The sequence below is a fragment of the Kogia breviceps genome, chromosome 2, assembly GCF_026419965.1.
Source record: "Kogia breviceps isolate mKogBre1 chromosome 2, mKogBre1 haplotype 1, whole genome shotgun sequence".
Classification (NCBI taxonomy): domain Eukaryota; kingdom Metazoa; phylum Chordata; class Mammalia; order Artiodactyla; family Physeteridae; genus Kogia; species Kogia breviceps.
This window is the reverse complement of record NC_081311.1, coordinates 6,475,161-6,492,967: the sequence shown is the minus strand read 5'-3', so window position 1 is coordinate 6,492,967 and position 17,807 is coordinate 6,475,161. Positions and strand designations below refer to the sequence as shown.

At 39.8% G+C, this 17,807-nt stretch overlaps 1 protein-coding gene across 6 annotated transcripts in view; it reads left to right on the top strand.

Moving 5' to 3' along the window:
- Positions 1-17,807, top strand: part of EDRF1 (erythroid differentiation regulatory factor 1) — a 42,032-nt gene that overhangs the window by 16,482 nt on the left and 7,743 nt on the right. For all 6 annotated transcript variants that reach the window (XM_067024329.1, XM_059053848.2, XM_059053846.2 and 3 more), the window contains 10 exons: positions 243-393; positions 2,542-2,730; positions 3,677-3,877; positions 5,476-5,694; positions 7,044-7,267; positions 8,647-8,805; positions 8,982-9,131; positions 11,962-12,115; positions 13,477-13,592; positions 15,007-15,158. In XM_067024329.1, coding sequence (XP_066880430.1) covers positions 243-393; positions 2,542-2,730; positions 3,677-3,877; positions 5,476-5,694; positions 7,044-7,267; positions 8,647-8,805; positions 8,982-9,131; positions 11,962-12,115; positions 13,477-13,592; positions 15,007-15,158 — 1,715 coding nt within the window. The remainder of the gene's footprint in view (positions 1-242; positions 394-2,541; positions 2,731-3,676; positions 3,878-5,475; positions 5,695-7,043; positions 7,268-8,646; positions 8,806-8,981; positions 9,132-11,961; positions 12,116-13,476; positions 13,593-15,006; positions 15,159-17,807) is intronic.

Sequence of the window (17,807 nt, the reverse complement as noted above, 5' to 3'; positions counted from 1 at the left end):
TGTTTGTTTATTGGTGCCTAAATGTTATTCTGAGTGATATTCTACTGTGATTTCCCCCCCCTTTAAGCATAAGTTGAAAATTAATGTCTCCTAATTTTCAGGTCAAATGTAGTAGTTTTCTAAAGTCTGTTTTCAAAATTTAAATTCTCCTAAATGTATCTAGTAGTCCAGATATTGCCTTATATTTAGTTTCCAGTTGGTGTTCAGTGACATGTATAGTAAATGTTTCTCTTCTTTTAAAGGGTTTAAAATCTGTGGACAGCAGCATCAAAAAAGAAAGTGACCTCCCTGCCGCTGACCCGAACACCCCAATCCCACTAAAATATGAAGATGAATCCACAAGGGGGGGTCCTGAGGGTCTGGAGAAGCAGATGGCCTTGTTTTTGGACAAAAGTAAGTTGGATTGAAGTGCAAATAAGGCCTTCTCAGCGGAATAATAAAGTAGGCCTTTTCAACAGCAGACTTAGGTCAATTAAGGCCTTCATTGAAAGGAATTCAGTAAAAGGATATCGTGTGAATGGAAAGTAGGGGAAGATAGCCTTTCATTCGAAATATAAAATAAAACAGGATAATTTCGATCCTTTATAGATAGTTCTAAGAAGAACATAAGGAACCTGCTTCCTCCTGTTACCTGCTGTGAGGAACTAATGCCTTCAGCGCGGTGGGGTTCTCCTGAGAAAGCCCCGCTTCAGTAGATGCAGTCAGGGGTTTAAGCACAAGGACTTAGGAACCAAACTGCACAGCTTCACATCTTGGCTTCACTAGGGCAGGTTGTTTGACTTTTTTGAGCCTTGTTTTCTCTCTCAGAGTAGAGACAATAATAGTCCCTACTTTAAAGGGCTGTTACAGGATTCCGTGAGTTAATGTGTGTAGCGTGCTGAGAACAGTGCACATGATGAGCACCTCAGGAGTGGTAGCCATTGTCTCCCCAGGGCACTTGAATAAAGCTGCAAGAGTCACTTTAAAGGGTCTCATTTGTTCCTCAAGAACATCACTTCATAAGGAACATGTGGACTTGGAAGTCAAAGTCCTGAATTTCTCGTTTATTTTAATCTAAGTTGTATTTCTTTTTCCAACCTTATCCCCCTCCCTTTGTTTCTTAAAATCAGTTTCAGTTATTTTTAAAAGTGTTTTGAAAGCCTGTATGTTTAAAATAGTATCGAGTACTTTCTAAAAGGTCTTTTCTTCCCTTCATGGACATACGGGGGCGGGGGGCAGCGTGCGTGGCAGGATTCGTTTCCCCAGCATTGATGTCGTGCTTCCTATGTGCCAGCCTGAGTCTACGCACAGTGAGGAGGGCCACACCAGCACTTGAGGCCCCGTCTCTGCTTCCTTCGTGGCGCTCCCTTCTCTGAAATGCCTTTTCTGTCTCCTCCTTCCTCCCCATCTCAGCTGTTGAAAATCCTGCTGTTGTCTAAGGTCTCCGTCCTCACCTCTATCCCCAGAATTACTTGGTTCCCTCACCACTCGGTCCTGTGAGCACTTAACTGAAGCCTGCCTTATGTCTCATGGTTTTACACACACACACGAACACACTTGTGAGCAAAACTTCATCTTTGGTTTTCTCACGGTGCCTCACACACAGAAAATGCATACAGTAGCAGAGGAAAAAGAAATACATATGCACAATTAAAACCATGAGAGACTAAGGACTTTTCATTGCTTCGAAAGACTCAGGTGTTGGAGCTGATCAAAAAAAGGAGACATCTTGAAGCTGGGAGATGATGGGGGTAGGTTCCCACAGCATTTTGCTCTTCTCTCTGTCATTGCACTTAATACATATTTTGTTGTGGTTTATGTTCTTGGCCCATCTCCACCCCTGGTCTGTGGGGTCTTCAAGGACAGAGGCCATATAATTTCATGTCACTGTTTCTGGTGCCTAGCATGGTGCTTGGCACAGAAGTGGTCATTTGTTGGCTGAAGAGTGTGGTAGTGGTCTGGACTTTAGAAAGTATTCCTGGTGGAGGAAGCAGTAGATCCAGATGGGATACAGGAAAGACAGGGTCTATGTAGGCAACAAGCTGCACCTTGATTTTGGTTGGTGGAGAGTAGGCGTGGAGTACAAGGAGGTAAGACTAAAAAAAACGGAGCTTAGGAAGTGGGCTAAGATGCTGAGATATGATTGAATAAGTGGTGAGAAGCCATTTTAATGTTTTAGAACAGGATTTCCACTGTGATTAAAGCTGTGCTTTAGGTAGGTGAACTTTTTGGCAGGTCGACGCATAGACTAGAGAAAGGATGTAGATGTCAGTCATGACCTTAGTTACGTTAGTGACCCTGAAAAGTGACAGAGTTGACAGCTGCGGGGAAGCAGGCCTCCGGAAATCCCAAGTGAGAATGTCAAAACACTGCTCTTCTACTTCATTGCATTTAAGTAGTAAAATACAGTATTTACCAGTTTTGTTGTAGCCATTAATAGTACCTAGGCCTGGGTACCTAGCCATTAATAGTACCTAGTGTTTTTATCAAGAAGCAAACATTGTTTTATAGTGAGACTTATATTCAAATAAAATGTGCTGCCTTTTTTCCCTCATGTCGCAGTGGGCTCCCTTCAGAAGGGTAATTATTCCAGTCAGTCTGGAATGATCCCTGGTTCTTGGCAACATAAAATGAAACTCCAGCTGATTCTCAAGTCATCAAAGGCCTATTATGTTTTGTCTGATGCTGCCATGAGTCTTCAGAAATATGGAAGAGCGTTACGATACATTAAATTAGCTTTGCAGAGCCATGGTAAGTCACTATAAATGAAAATATTTAAAAGGCTTTGGGAGGAGAGAATGGAGAAGGCATCTGAATTAGTGAAATTTTAATCCTATTTCTGTTTTAAATTTTATTAAAAAAAATTTTTTTTAATCTTGTATATGTTTCCTAGTATTTCCCACTTTGGTTTAACATCACTTCATTTTGAAATACAATAAAGTCAACCAATGGAAAAGAGAAAAAAAAAGAAAAGAAATACATGAAGGTCATATGTGATATCTGACATAAACTTAGATATAGTGGTACAAAGCTTTCAGCTGGTAACAGATTTTCTTAATTTTTAATGTATTCCTGTATTCCTTTTTTTTTTTTTTTTTTTTTTTTTTTGAGGTATGCGGGCCTCTCACTGCTGTGGCCTCTCCCATTGCGGAGCACAGGCTCTGGACTTGCAGGTTCAGCGGCCGTGGCTCACAGGCCCAGCCGCTCCGCGGCATGTGGGATCCTCCCGGACCGGGGCACAAACCCGTGTCCCCTGCATCCTCAGGCAGACCCTCAACCACTGCACCACCAGGGAAGCCCTGTATTCCTTCATTTTTATTTATTTATTTTTTAAAAAAGAAGATGTTGGGGGTAGGAGTTTATTAATTTATTTTATTTTTGCTGTGTTGGGTCTTCGTTTCTGTGCAAGGGCTTTCTCTAGTTGCGGCAAGCGGGGGCCACTCTTCATCGCGGCGCACGGGCCTCTCACTATCGCGGCCTCTCTTGTTGCAGAGGACAGGCTCTAGACGCGCAGGCTCAGTAGTTGTGGCTCATGGGCCTAGTTGCTCCGTGGCATGTGGGATCTTCCCAGACCACGGCTCGAACCTGTGTCCCCTGCATTGGCAGGCAGATTCTCAACCACTGTGCCACCAGGGAAGCCCAATTCCTTCATTTTTAATGTGCCGTGTTTTTTCTCCTTCCTACCCTTTCCACATAGATACTTACTGCTGCCTCTGCACCAATATGCTTTCTGAAGTGCTGCTATTTCTTTCTCAATATTTAACACTCTGTGGTGATATCCAACTAATGCTGGCCCAGAATGCAAATAATAGAGCGGCCCACCTTGAAGAGTTTAATTACCAAACAAAAGAAGACCAGGAGATATTACACAGCCTCCACAGGGAGTCCAGTTGTCAAGGTATGCCGGTGAGACTCATCGTTTGATTCAGAAAAATGCCAGAAGTGTTAGTGTTTTGGTATTGCTGTTTTGTTTCATCATTTCTTAATATTAATTAAATTGAACATGATCCTGTGTATTTGTGTATAAAGTGGTTTTGAAGTATTTTATAATTACTAATTATACAAGTAGAACTAATTAAAAAATAGTCTCTGGAGATAATCATATTGACTTTTTACACTTCTCTTTTTGTAAGGTTTTTCTGGGAAACCCTTTAGTCAGCTAACCAAGCCATGATTTTCTTTTGAAAAGGAGTAACAGTTGGTAGAAGTGGATGAATTACTTTTTGAATGGTTCCTGAGGGCTAAGATACAGTGATCGTTATTTTTTAAATGTAGTTCACAGCTGTCAGATTTTGGAGTTGTCATATTTTAAACCTGGAAGATAGGAGAATTTAGTCTGCAGAGCAGTATCCCTCCTTCTTAGCTCAGTACAGTTATATAAGCACCTTGCAATTAGGGCAGTAAGTGAGACGTAAGGTGCTTTTGTAATGTATCATGGAGTTGTTTTATTATGCTCTTAAATCGTTTATATCACTTTTTTTTTTTTTTTTTTTTTTTTTGGTGGTACGTGAGCCTCTCACTGCTGGGGCCTCTCCCTCTGCGGAGCACAGGCTCCGGATGCGCAGGCTCAGTGGCCACGGCTCACGGGCCCAGCTGCTCCGCGGCATGCGGGATCCTCCCGGACCGGGGCATGAACCCGTGTCCCCTGCATCGGCAGGTGGACTCTCAACCACTGCGCCACCAGGGAAGCCCCGTTTATATCACTTTATATCCACATCCCAAAAAACTTTGGACTGTTAACATCTAGAGAAGTATACTGGGGGAGGAAATGTATTATTGTGGATTTTTTTTGCCCTCTTTCTCCCCTTCTCCCCTTCTGAGTTTCTCAAAAGTCATTTTATTTTAATAGACATGGTGATAAAATCTTTAGTTTGTGTTTGCCATTCCCATCATGTTAACTTTGTAAGAGTGATGTGCTCCCTGAAAGTTATCAGCAGGAGTAACTACCCTTTTACTCCGTTGAATTTTTGGGCCCTGCACCTGAGTTTACTCCAGTCTCCACTAGATGGCACGTTTAAGTCTTTGAGAGCTTATCTGTCAGCTTCTTCAGTGACTTAAACTTACATTGGCAAACTCTAATGTACATAACTAGCCTCTGTAGCAATCCGAACTTTATTTCAAGAACTGTTTCCAGTAATTAAAAAGGAAAAAATGGTTTACCTTGTATCAGTGGACAACTTTAGGTCTGTACCAATAAGCAGTGGACCTGGTAAAATCTGGGTCTTGGGAGTTGTTTTTAGGCAGGAAAATATTTTGTTTAATCCAACATTAATGTCCCAAGAAAATATAGTTTTTAAAATAAATTCAGAGATCTTTTCTTTGGAAATTTAAAATTTTAGTTGTATTAACTGAATCTTACTATGTTTATACTGTATTGCATATTATGGTATAAGCATAATTTTACTATATGTTATTCTGTCTTAAAAGTATTACTTAGATACTAAGGAAGAAAGGTTCATATGACTCATGGTGATGTTTCCTTTTTTTTCTTTTAAGGATTTGCATGGGCAACTGATTTGTCTACGGACTTAGAAAGTCAACTTTCAGTTAGTTGTAAATGTTATGAGGCTGCTAATGAAATCTTGCAGTTTAGTGACTTAAAAAGTCAAAATCCAGAACAGTATATACAAGTATTGAAGAGAATGGGTAACATTAGAAATGAAATCGGTGTCTTTTACATGAATCAGGCTGCCGCATTACAGAGTGAGAGAGTAGGTGAGTATGTCTCTGGGGTCCTGTCTTTATTGCCTGTTTTCTTAGAAAATCATGCTGATTTTACATGGTTCAAGCCAAGAACTGTGGCATTTGATTTTATGTCATAAAGGGGTGCACTATTAAAGAATCTTTTATTATTAGATTCTCAGGAATAAAAGTAGGAAAAGACATTATTTCTCCTTGGGAGTCATCATTTCACTGTCCTCTGTCCTCCGTCTGATCAGTTCAGAAGTGAGTTGGACAGTCAGCCATGTGCTAGGCTCTATACTGGCTATGTAAGTGGCTAAGATATAGTTCTCTGAGCTGGAAGCCAGGTGTGAATACAAATCTCTGAAAAATGCTAGAAGTACAAATGCCGTACAGTAAAGGACTGGGGAAAGGAGATGTTCCTTGAAGTTGTGGCGCTCTTGGAAGGCTTGTGGGAAGGAGGTGTAGTTGGGCAGATTGCAACATGATATGATTGCAGCGGGCAGACGTGGGGAAGGTGGGAAGTCTCGACCGGAGTAGGCAGCGTTAGGAAGGAGCCAAAAATATAGTGTCCAGTGGGTGTTTAGAGGGGCAGTGAGTGGTCTTCAGTGATTCAGGCAGAGGGGGATGGATTCATCTGCCCCCATGTTGCGCTTAAGAAGCCAGTGGACATGTACATGAATGGTATGATTTAGTAGTCAGTTAGAAATGTGTGCTTAGAGCTCTTTGGGTTAGCAAGGCATAGGTTGGGAACCATTCACACAGGGGTGATAGTTGAAGCCATGAGAATGGGTGAAACTGTAGATAGAGGCTGTACACACAGCATGGGAAACCGAAAGGGCCGAGATAAAACTGAGGACAGCAGGTAGGTTGCATAAGTTACTGTGTGCCTGTTGGTCTGTGAGCTGTACTTGGCACAGGGATACAGAGGTCACTGCCGGTGGGAGAGCCTGTGCTCTTTTGTTGTTGTTATTTATACGTATATACTTTTTAAATTGAGATATAAGAACCTATGCTTTTAAGGTGCCTCTGGAGGACGAAGTTGGTGAAGGTGTTTGAAAAGTGGTTGTTGTTCTCTCTCTCTTATGAGAACACCAGTCATTTTGGATCAGGGTCCCACCTTATGGGACCTTATGGGTCCCACCTTGTGACCTCATAAATGAGACCTCAGTCACATTTGTGGTTAGGGCCTCAGCATGATTTTGGGGCGGGGGGCGGGGGGGACACAGGTGTGATGAGAGGAGTGTGCTGCCGTGGGTCCAGGTGGCTGGTGGCCCCTACACATCTTGTCACAGCCACGCTCTCATCATCTCACCGAGACACACTGGTGGCTTTACGCTGACACCTGCTTACGCATTTGTTTTCTTTCTTTTTCTGTGAAGTGAGCAAAACTGTGTCTACTGCAGAGCAGCAGTTGTGGAAAAAAAGCTTTTCTTGTTTTGAAAAGGGAATTCACAACTTTGAGTCAATTGACGATGCCACAAATGCTGCCCTCTTATTATGTAACACGGGACGACTCATGCGAATTTGTGCACAGGCGCACTGTGGTGCAGGTGATGAGTTTAAACGTGAATTTTCTCCAGAAGAAGGCTTGTATTACAATAAGGTAACTTGCTTACATGTTGGACCTCATCTCTTCACACCTGATTGTCCTTTACACTTTGCCACAGCTCCACTAAAAGGTTATAAAACTAAAATAAGTAACAACTGTGGTGATGGCACAGGACTAGACAGATCATTAAAAGACTTAGAAACTGGCCTAAGAATACTGAGAATTTAGTAGTGAAGATGACAGGTTGCGTTGGTAGGGAAAATGATTGTTCAGTAAATTACATTGGTATAGTGAGAGCACGTCGGATGGATTGAAGATCGACACGGAGAAGTGAAACTCTGGAAGTCCCAGAGGAAAATACAGGTAGACGGTTATCTGATGGGATGGGAAAGGACTTTTGCAGCATAACACAAAGAGCAAAAATTGTGACATAAAAGATGGATGAATTCAAATGCATAAAAATTGTTTTTTAAATGCACAACAGAAAGCAAAATTGAAAAGCAGTCCACAATCCAGGGAAAATACTTAGAGCACACATGACAGATTAGAGGTTAATAAACCCTTAATATATAAAGAACAATTAAGAATCATTGAAAATAAACTGCCCCAATAGAAGAACAAATAACCTTGAACAAAAAAGTCATACGTGTAAAAAAAAAAAAAAAAAAAAGTACATGGTTAATGTGTAAGAAAACTTTCAAAATTTAAACTTTTATGAAATTTAAAAATCAAGTTTTTTTTATCAAATTGTGAATATTTTTTGGCAAATGGTAATATCCAGCATTGGGGGAGGTACAAGAACACTCATTTAGTCAAGAACTTTGAAGCTGTTTAAATTACATTAGTGAGCAATGTTCATTGCATAGAGAACTTAAAAAAAAAAAAAGTGATCTTGTTTTTCTTTAAGCCTACATATACACAGAAAAAGTGGATACGTACACACCAGAAATGTAGAAATTATTGCTGGGTGATGGAATTCAGTGTGATTTTATTTGATTACATACAATGACCATGTATTTCAGCATGGTGGTGACAGGTGGGAAGGGTTGCTTCTTTATACAATCAAACCCAGCAAATTTTTTATCCATAGACTTGTCATATTATTTTTTCTAGTTTGCTAGTTATATAAGCTGTAATTCTCATTTAGAAAGAAAGGAAAACAAACGAAAAAAATGCATCCTCATGCTTCATGTGAGTCATAAGACACTCAGATGGGCTGATGATAGACTCGAGAGGAAATGTGGGCAACGTGCAGTCCACTTTAAATCACTTTCTTCATTGAAATTGTGTCACTGATTTACTTTTTTCCTTTCCTCAAGATACTGGTTTTTTATAAATGCTCTCAAATTAATGTTGGGGTGATTGTGAGGCATGTTTTACTTTATGGTGTATATTTAAACTGAGTCACAACAGACCTCTTTCCTCCCTTGCAGGCTGTTGATTACTACTTGAAAGCTCTAAGATCCTTGGGAACACGAGATACACACCCAGCTGTTTGGGACTCAGTGAATTGGGAATTGTCCACTACTTATTTTACTATGGCAACTCTACAGCAAGATTATGCTCCGTTATCTAGAAAAGCTCAAGAGCAGGTAATATTTGCTGGATTATAAAGAAGTCTTAACCTTACTTATTCCTTTGTTTGACAGATACTGAGTGTCTGTTACAGTCTTGTCCTTGACAAGCAGTATTTAAATGTTTTTAAAATTCTTACATAAGATTATGGGATTGTCATTTTTTTCCTCCCCCTTAAAAAAAAAATACACAGATTGAAAAAGAAGTCAGTGAGGCGATGATGAAGTCCCTGAAATACTGTGACGTGGACTTGGTGTCTGCTCGACAGCCTCTTTGTCAGTACCGAGCTGCAACCATCCATCACAGGCTGGCGTCCATGTACCACAGTTGTCTGAGGAATCAGGTATTGCCATTTCGATTCAAGTGAAGTGTGACGTACATTTAATGTGCTTTTCTTACATTTCTGTAGACATTTAAAATGCCATTCTTTTAGCCATTTGAGAAAAACTTGGACTGTAGGTATTTTTCCCCTCTCCCCTATGCTGTGTATTTTTCTATTATAACTGGGTCTTAGTTTTCAAAATTATGTGTTTGCCTGGGTGTATTATTTAGATTTTTTTAAAATGTAGTTAGGCTTTATAGGAACGGTTCTATGCCAATTTTAAAGTATGTATTGCTCATTTAAAAAAATTTTTATTGTGAAATAGAGCATGCATATAAAAGCACATAGAAAATGTATGTGAAGCATTTATACAGTTTAAAGAATAACAAAGGAAACCCCTGTGTACCTCACCTTGAGGTTAAGGAATGGAAGAGTCCTTCAGGGACCCCCTGTGTACCCCTCCCTGTTGAGTCTCTCTCAGTACCACCCACATTAACTACTGTCCCCGATTTTCTGTTATGTCTGTACCTTTTCTGTCTTTTACCACCCACATTAACTACTGTCCCCGATTTTCTATTATGTCTGTACCTTTTCTGTCTTTTACCACCCACATTAACTACTGTCCCCGATTTTCTATTATGTCTGTACCTTTTCTGTCTTTTATCACCCACATTAACTACTGTCCCCGAGTTTCTATTATGTCTGTACCTTTTCTGTCTTTTACCACCCACATTAACTACTGTCCCCGATTTTCTATTATGTCTGTACCTTTTCTGTCTTTTACCACCCACATTAACTACTGTCCCTGATTTTCTATTATGTCTGTACCTTTTCTGTCTTTTACCACCCACATTAACTACTGTCCCCGATTTTCTATTATGTCTGTACCTTTTCTGTCTTTTACCACCCACATTAACTACTGTCCCTGATTTTCTATTATGTCTGTACCTTTTCTGTCTTTTACCACCCACATTAACTACTGTCCCTGATTTTCTATTATGTCTGTACCTTTTCTGTCTTTTACCACCCACATTAACTACTGTCCCCGATTTTCTATTATGTCTGTACCTTTTCTGTCTTTTACCACCCACATTAACTACTGTCCCCGATTTTCTATTATGTCTGTACCTTTTCTGTCTTTTACCACCCACATTAACTACTGTCCCTGATTTTCTATTATGTCTGTACCTTTTCTGTCTTTTACCACCCACATTAACTACTGTCCCTGATTTTCTATTATGTCTGTACCTTTTCTGTCTTTTACCACCCACATTAACTACTGTCCCCGATTTTCTATTATGTCTGTACCTTTTCTGTCTTTTACCACCCACATTAACTACTGTCCCTGATTTTCTATTATGTCTGTACCTTTTCTGTCTTTTATCACCCACATTAACTACTGTCCCCGAGTTTCTATTATGTCTGTACCTTTTCTGTCTTTTACCACCCACATTAACTACTGTCCCCGATTTTCTATTATGTCTGTACCTTTTCTGTCTTTTACCACCCACATTAACTACTGTCCCTGATTTTCTATTATGTCTGTACCTTTTCTGTCTTTTACCACCCACATTAACTACTGTCCCCGATTTTCTATTATGTCTGTACCTTTTCTGTCTTTTACCACCCACATTAACTACTGTCCCTGATTTTCTATTATGTCTGTACCTTTTCTGTCTTTTACCACCCACATTAACTACTGTCCCTGATTTTCTATTATGTCTGTACCTTTTCTGTCTTTTACCACCCACATTAACTACTGTCCCCGATTTTCTATTATGTCTGTACCTTTTCTGTCTTTTACCACCCACATTAACTACTGTCCCCGATTTTCTATTATGTCTGTACCTTTTCTGTCTTTTACCACCCACATTAACTACTGTCCCCGATTTTCTATTATGTCTGTACCTTTTCTGTGTTTTACCACTTAAACAGCATGTTTACATTTTACCTGGTTGTGAGCTTTATAGAACAAGTCATACTGTACATATTCTTCTGTGGCTTACTGCTTTTTAGTTAACATCATGTTTTGGAGATTCTTCCAGGTTGATACACGTAGCTGTTCATTTTCTCAGCTCAATAGTATTCATTAAATGAATATATCACAGCTTATTTATCCATTCTATGATTACTGAACTTTGGGGTGGTTCTAGTTTGAGGCTATTAGCAATACTATTGTGAACAGTCTTGTACCTGAATCCTGGCGCTCAAACGCGTGTATTTCTGAGGGTAATTTGAGGCCTGAGCTGAAGGTGCCTTCCTTCAGAGAGGTTGTCTTGCTTCTGCCAGGAGTCTTGTGCTTATAGTTTCTCAGGGATATTTTTGTATTGTTTTGTTGTTCTCCTTTTCTTAGCTCAGCACCAAGACAAATTATCTTGCAGTTCCTTGGGTGTGGGTTTACTTCTGGGACGCCTTTATCCTGGAAATACTGTCCTTTGAGGTCCAGCTGAATCTGGAGAGGGTTTTTTCCACTCTGAGCTGGCCCTAGACTCTTTTCCCCTTGCCACAGAGGGCCCCCAACCTAAATTCACATTTGTCCAGATGGCCTAATATCGTCACGGCAAAAGCAAGCTTGAGAGAATTCCAAGACAATTCACGGGAGGAAGAATTGTCTGTTCGGCACATCATGCTGGGACAAGTGGACATCCGCGTGCCGAAGGATAGGGTTGGACTCCTCCCTCACATAACATATAAAAATAAACTGCAAATGGATTAAAGAGCTAAATGTAAGAGCTAAAGCTCTAAGACTTATATATAACAAAACACTAAAAAGTATTTAGTGGTCCAGAGACTTGGTTAAGTAGTTATTGTGAAATCAAAGCCTTAGGATTTGTGTTATTTGTGGTTCCAGGTTGGTGATGAGCATCTTCGGAAGCAGCACCGGCTGCTGGCGGACCTTCATTACAGCAAGGCTGCAAAGCTGTTCCAGCTGCCGAGAGATGCTCCGTGTGAGCTACTGAGAGTGCAGCTAGAAAGAGTAGCATTTGCAGAATTTCAGATGACCAGTAAGTCTCACTTTTTTATTTCTCAGATTTGTATGCATTGGCTTAGTACTGGATTGTCTTAGAGTGAGGCAGACCGTGGGTCTCTCTTGGATGTAAGCAGTATGGTTTTCTTTTGAATTTGCCCATAGTTAATGTCTTTGGGTAGGGACATTTTTTGAAATGCTTTTTAAAACTTAGAGAAATGCATTAGCTTATGTTTAATGACTAGAAATACTAAAATATAGCCCAGGATTTCTTACTTGAAAAAAAATTATGACAAGTTAGTTTAGACAGTTAGAGATTTTAAGCATCATGAACAAGATGGGAGTGGAGAAGCAGTGAGGGAGAAGTGGTGGGCCTCACTGAGCCCTTCTGAACGAAGAACCAAGACTGGCAGCTTTGGAGTGTGGTTCTAGAACAGACTTTAACTGCAGATCCTGAGCAAGGTGGTGATGCAGTGGAAGGGCAGGGAAGGCGAAAGCGAGGCGCTTCATTTATCATTTCCCGTATGGTGGAGTAAGCTGGCCCTCCACCACTGAGCGAGTTTTTCCAAATTCCCTCCTCGCACTTGTTCACCTGCTCCCCTTCTGCACAGGGACCTTTTGAGAAATATCTCTTGTGTGGTAAAGAAACAAGAGACGTTTATTTGAAGTACAGCAATTCCATTGGTTTCATTTCAGTTGTTTTTTTCTATAAAATTAAAATAAATTTAATATTTAACATATGCATGACTCTATGTAGATAATCTCTGGAAGGATGGACGAGAAACTGACGGCATTGTCACTTCCGTGGCTTTCGGTGTATGCCCATTTGTACCGTATACATTTTGACAGTGTATTACCTATTCAGAACAGTTTTTAGAAATACTTTTTACTGAAAGCATCTTTTTAAACTTTTTGCCAGTATATAGTGCCTAGCTGAATGTCTCAGGTGGTCACCCAGGATTAATACTAGCTCTTTCTGGGGGCAGTCTGGGGTGATCTTCCTTTCCAATTTGCATCTTTGAATTTTCTGCCATGTTTGAATTCCTTAGAATGAGCAGGCATTGTTTTTATTAAAAAAAAAAAAAAAAGTAGATACTGGGAACAAATTTGCTAAGATGGTAAGTATGCTTAATTCCCTTTTTATAAAATGTTTAATACTGTGACTGTAAAACCAGATAGTGAGGCAGGGAAACAATGATTGTTTATTGCCTTGTCTAGTCTTACTATTTTTCTTTACGGATAATTACTAGACAAAAGTTGGATTTAGAAGATCTCTTGGGATTCTCATGAGCTACCTTTACAGCATTTGAAGATGAGAATTTTTATTAATACATTGACATTGGATGGGTTTCTAGACTTATATTTAAAGGAATGATCATTTTGTGTTTGACATTCTAGGTCAGAATAGCAATATTGGAAAATTAAAAACACTTTCTGGGGCTCTTGATATAATGGTGAGAACTAAGCATGCATTCCAGCTCATCAGAAAGGAGCTTGTAGAGGAATTTGACCAGGTAAATGGAAAAAAGATTTATCATTGTTTTTTATGTGTCTTAAAGTAAATGCTACATGACTGTGTATAGTGGGCATAAGGGATGCATGTATGTGTATATATGTGTCTGTATATGCATTGTGTGTGCACAGATACATACATAAATATATATGCTCTGCATAAAAACATGTTAACAGTGATTTATTACATTTTCTTGGTGGAATTATTAAACTCTAATTTACAAGTGTATCTTTTCTATTTTAAAATTATTTCTTGTGGGCTTCCCTGGTGGCGCAATGGTTGAGAATCCGCCTGCCGATGCAGGGGACATGGGTTTGTGCCCCGGTACAGGAAGATCCCACATGCCGCAGAGCGGCTGGGCCCGTGAGCCATGGCCGCTGAGCCTGTGCGTCCGGAGCCTGCGCTCCACAATGGGAGAGGCCACAACAGTGAGAGGCCCGCGTACCACAAAAAAAAAAAAAAAAAAAAATCTGCCTGCCAATGCAAGGGACACGGGTTCGAGCCCTGGCCCGGGAAGATCCCACATGCCGCGGAGCAACTAAGCCCGTGCACCACAACTACTGAGCCTGAGCTCTAGAGCCTGCAAGCCACAACTGCTGAGTCCACGTGCCACAACTGCTGAGGCCTGCATGCCTAGAGCCTGTGTTCCACAATAAGAGAAGCCACCGCAATGAGAAGCCCGCGCACCGCAACGAAGATCAGCCCCCGCTCGCTGCAACTAGCAAAAGCCCGTGCGCAGCAACAAAGACCCAACGCAGCCAAAAATGAAATAAATAAATTTATTTTTAAAAAATTATTTCTTTAAATAACCACATAGACCTTGGTTAATAATAAGGCCCTGGGAGTATAAAGTCTGTTTTGTTTTTGTTTGTTTTTTTAAGAGAAAGGTCTGTGCCTTTTATAATGTCCACTAAACGGTCTGCAGTTGAACGGTGATTGGGCTTAAGCAGGCTCCTTGGGAAGGCCTTTCCGGTTTGCCAGGCATTCCCACATTCATGCTGCTTTCTGCTGAAAGCTTCCCTGAGTCCCGGTGGCCTCCAGCCTATTTCCAAACTCTGGTTCTCAAACCATGCAGTACCCATTTCCATCTTGCTCCTTGAGCATCTGATGTTGGAAAGTCAGGAGGTTTTTGTTCAGCATTAGTTTATTCTAGTAAGTGCCTTTTAGGTCTGAGACATTTTTTTAATGTGGTTTAGTCTATCAAAATGTTCTCAGGGGAGGGAGGAGGAGGAGGAGGAGGAGGAGGAGGCCATGATGAGGCTGCCAGCAGGCTGTCCCCTAGGGAAAAATCATCTCAGGTTTGCTCTGTTTTGCTTTTGGTTTAAAAGTTCACTGGATTATTGAAATGGCGGTTCCATCACTTTAGTATGAAACTGTGAGGTAGCTTAGGTGAAATAACTTTTTGTTGTTTCTAGTCTAAGAGTGAAGAGACCCCTCCAGCTGCTGATTCTTCTCCTAGTCTGAATCGAGAAGAAGTGATAAAACTCCTGGGTATATTTGAATCTCGCTTGTCATTCCTTCTTCTTCAGTCCATCAAACTGCTGTCTTCAACTAAAAAGAAAACAAGGTAAATTTTGTGGAAATTTCTTTCTAAGCACCTTACCTATATACTTTTTATTACTGAGACTGTAAAAGGATGGGCCCCATTCTTTGCTGTGTTTTTTAAGTGGTGCTCTTTTGTGATTTGTTAAATGGAGTGAGAATCATCTCCATGTGGCCTACTACATGTTGAGATTATAGAAACAAAGAAGTCTTGCTGCCTAAGGATAAATACCCTATAGGTTGTAATATTTTGCCTGAGAGAGATGAATGACCTGGAATGAAGGCCTTCACTGTTTCTTGTCCCTCTTCGGAGCACCGTGTTTAATGGGAAGTCAGGACGCTACAGTTGAGATACTCAGGGTCAAGCGCATCATACGAAGTAAGTGACAGAGCGTCAGAGTCTCTCTACCCAAGAAACTAGTGAAGGGTGAGCATCTCAGCAAATACACCTATAACATCTTATACAATTATGTTGTTTTCCAGAGTTACTATGTTGGGATATTAATTTAATTTGAAATTCTGGTAGTAAATACTAGATCAGGAAAATAATATAAACAATATGCCTGTCTTTTGTTTTTAGTGTAAGTATAATCCAGCCATATTAAAAAATTTGAAAAATAGAAAAAGGAAAAAGAAAATCATTTATCCTAATATATTCATTCTTGTCAGTTATCCTGTGCATATTTTACCAGTTTATGAAATTGGGATACAGATAATTTTTGTCTTTTTTTATGTTTTATTTATATATAGTAAAATTCATCCTTTGTGGTGTACAGTTCTTCAAGCTTTGACAAATGCACAGATGTGTATGTCTACTGCCAAAATCATGGTACCGAGCAGTTCCAGCAATCCAAAAATTCCCTCTTGCTGCCTCTTTATAGTTAATTCCTCTCCTGATTTCAGTTCCTTAGTATCTCAGGGAGAAAGCATTCTGTCTCCTGCTGTGAAGTGTGACATCAGCTACAGGTTTTTGTAGATCAAGTTGAGGATGTTCCCTTCTATTCCTAGTTTGCTGAGAGTTTCTATCTTGAATGAATGTTAAATTTTTGTCAGATGCTTGTGCTATGTACATTGAAATGACTGTATCATTTTCCATCTTTAATCTGTTAATATAGTGGATTACATTGATTTTTTTTTTTTTTTAATGTTAAACCAGCTTTGAATCCCTGGGATAAAATAGTACTTTGTTGTGTATTTTTTTTTTATGTATTGTTGGATTCCATTTGCTAATATTGTGTTGAGAATTTTTGTGTCTATTCATAACGGGTATTGGTCTATACTTCTCTTGTAATGGTTTTATCTGGCTTTGGTATTCGAGCAATGCTGGCCTCATAAAATCAAGTGTTCCCTCTCTTGTTTTTTGAAAGAGATTGGAATTTATTGGTGAAACCATTTTAACATAGAGTTGGCTTTATGAAAAGTTTTAACAATTAGTTCAATTTCATTTCATAGATATAATATTATTCAAGTTGTCTTTTTTTCTTCTTGAGTTTCATCTGTTGTCAAATATATAGGTTCATAGTATTCCCTTATTAGCCTTTTAATATCTAAAGGAGTTTTTAGTGATAGCCCTTCTCTCATTCCTGATATTAGTTTTATCTTCTCTTTTTTTATTTTTTTGGTCTGGTTAGAAGTTTATCAATTTTATTGATCTTTTCAAAGAACTAGCTTTTGGTTTGGTTTCTCTTCCCCCATTGTTTTTTTATTTTCGGTGTCATCGATTTCTACACTTAATCTGTATTTCCTTGCTTTTGTTTATTTTGGGTTTAATCTGCTATCTATCTATTTATTTATTTATTTATTTTTGGCTGTGTTGGGTCTTTGTTGCTGCGGGTGGGCTTTCTCTAGTTGTGGTGAGCGAGGGCTACTCTTCGTTGCGGTGCATGGGCTTCTCACGCGGTGGCTTCTCTTGTTACGGAGCACAGGCTCTAGGTGCGTGGGCTCAGTAGTCGTGGCGCACAGGCTTAGTTGCGCCGCGGCACGTGGGATCTTCCTGGACCAGGGCTTGAACCCGTGTCCCCTGCACTGGCAGGCAGATTCTTAACCACTGTGCTGCCAGGGAAGTCCCTTTTTCTGGTTTCTTAAAGTGGAAGCCTAAATTACTGATTTGAGACCCTTTTTCTTTTTAAATATAAGTATTTGCCACTATAAATTTTCTTGTAAGCACTGCTTTTGCTATATCTCACAAATTTTGATATATTTTCCTTTTCATTCACTTCATAGTAATTTTTTTATATCCCCTGAGATGTCCTCTTTGATCCATGTATTATTTAGAGGCATGCTGCTTAATGTCTGAATATTGTGACTTTCCAGATATCTTTCCATTATTGATTGCTTTATTTTAATGGCACTATGGGCTGAGATCGTAACTGCATATGATTTCTCTTCTTTCACAGTTGTTTAGATTTGTTTTATGGCCAAGAATATGGTTTGCCTTGGCAGGTGTTTCATGTGCACTTGAAAATTATGAGTAGCCTACTGTTTGGTGGAGTGTTGTGTAAATGTCGGTTAAGTTTAGTTGGTTCAGCATGTTGCACAGGTCTTCTGTATTCACACTTTCTGTCCAGTTGTTCGGTCAGTTACTGAGAGAAGCATGTTGAAGTTTCCAGTGACTATTGTGTGGATTAATCTGTCTTTCCTTTCAATTCTTTCAGTTTTGTTTCACATATTTTGA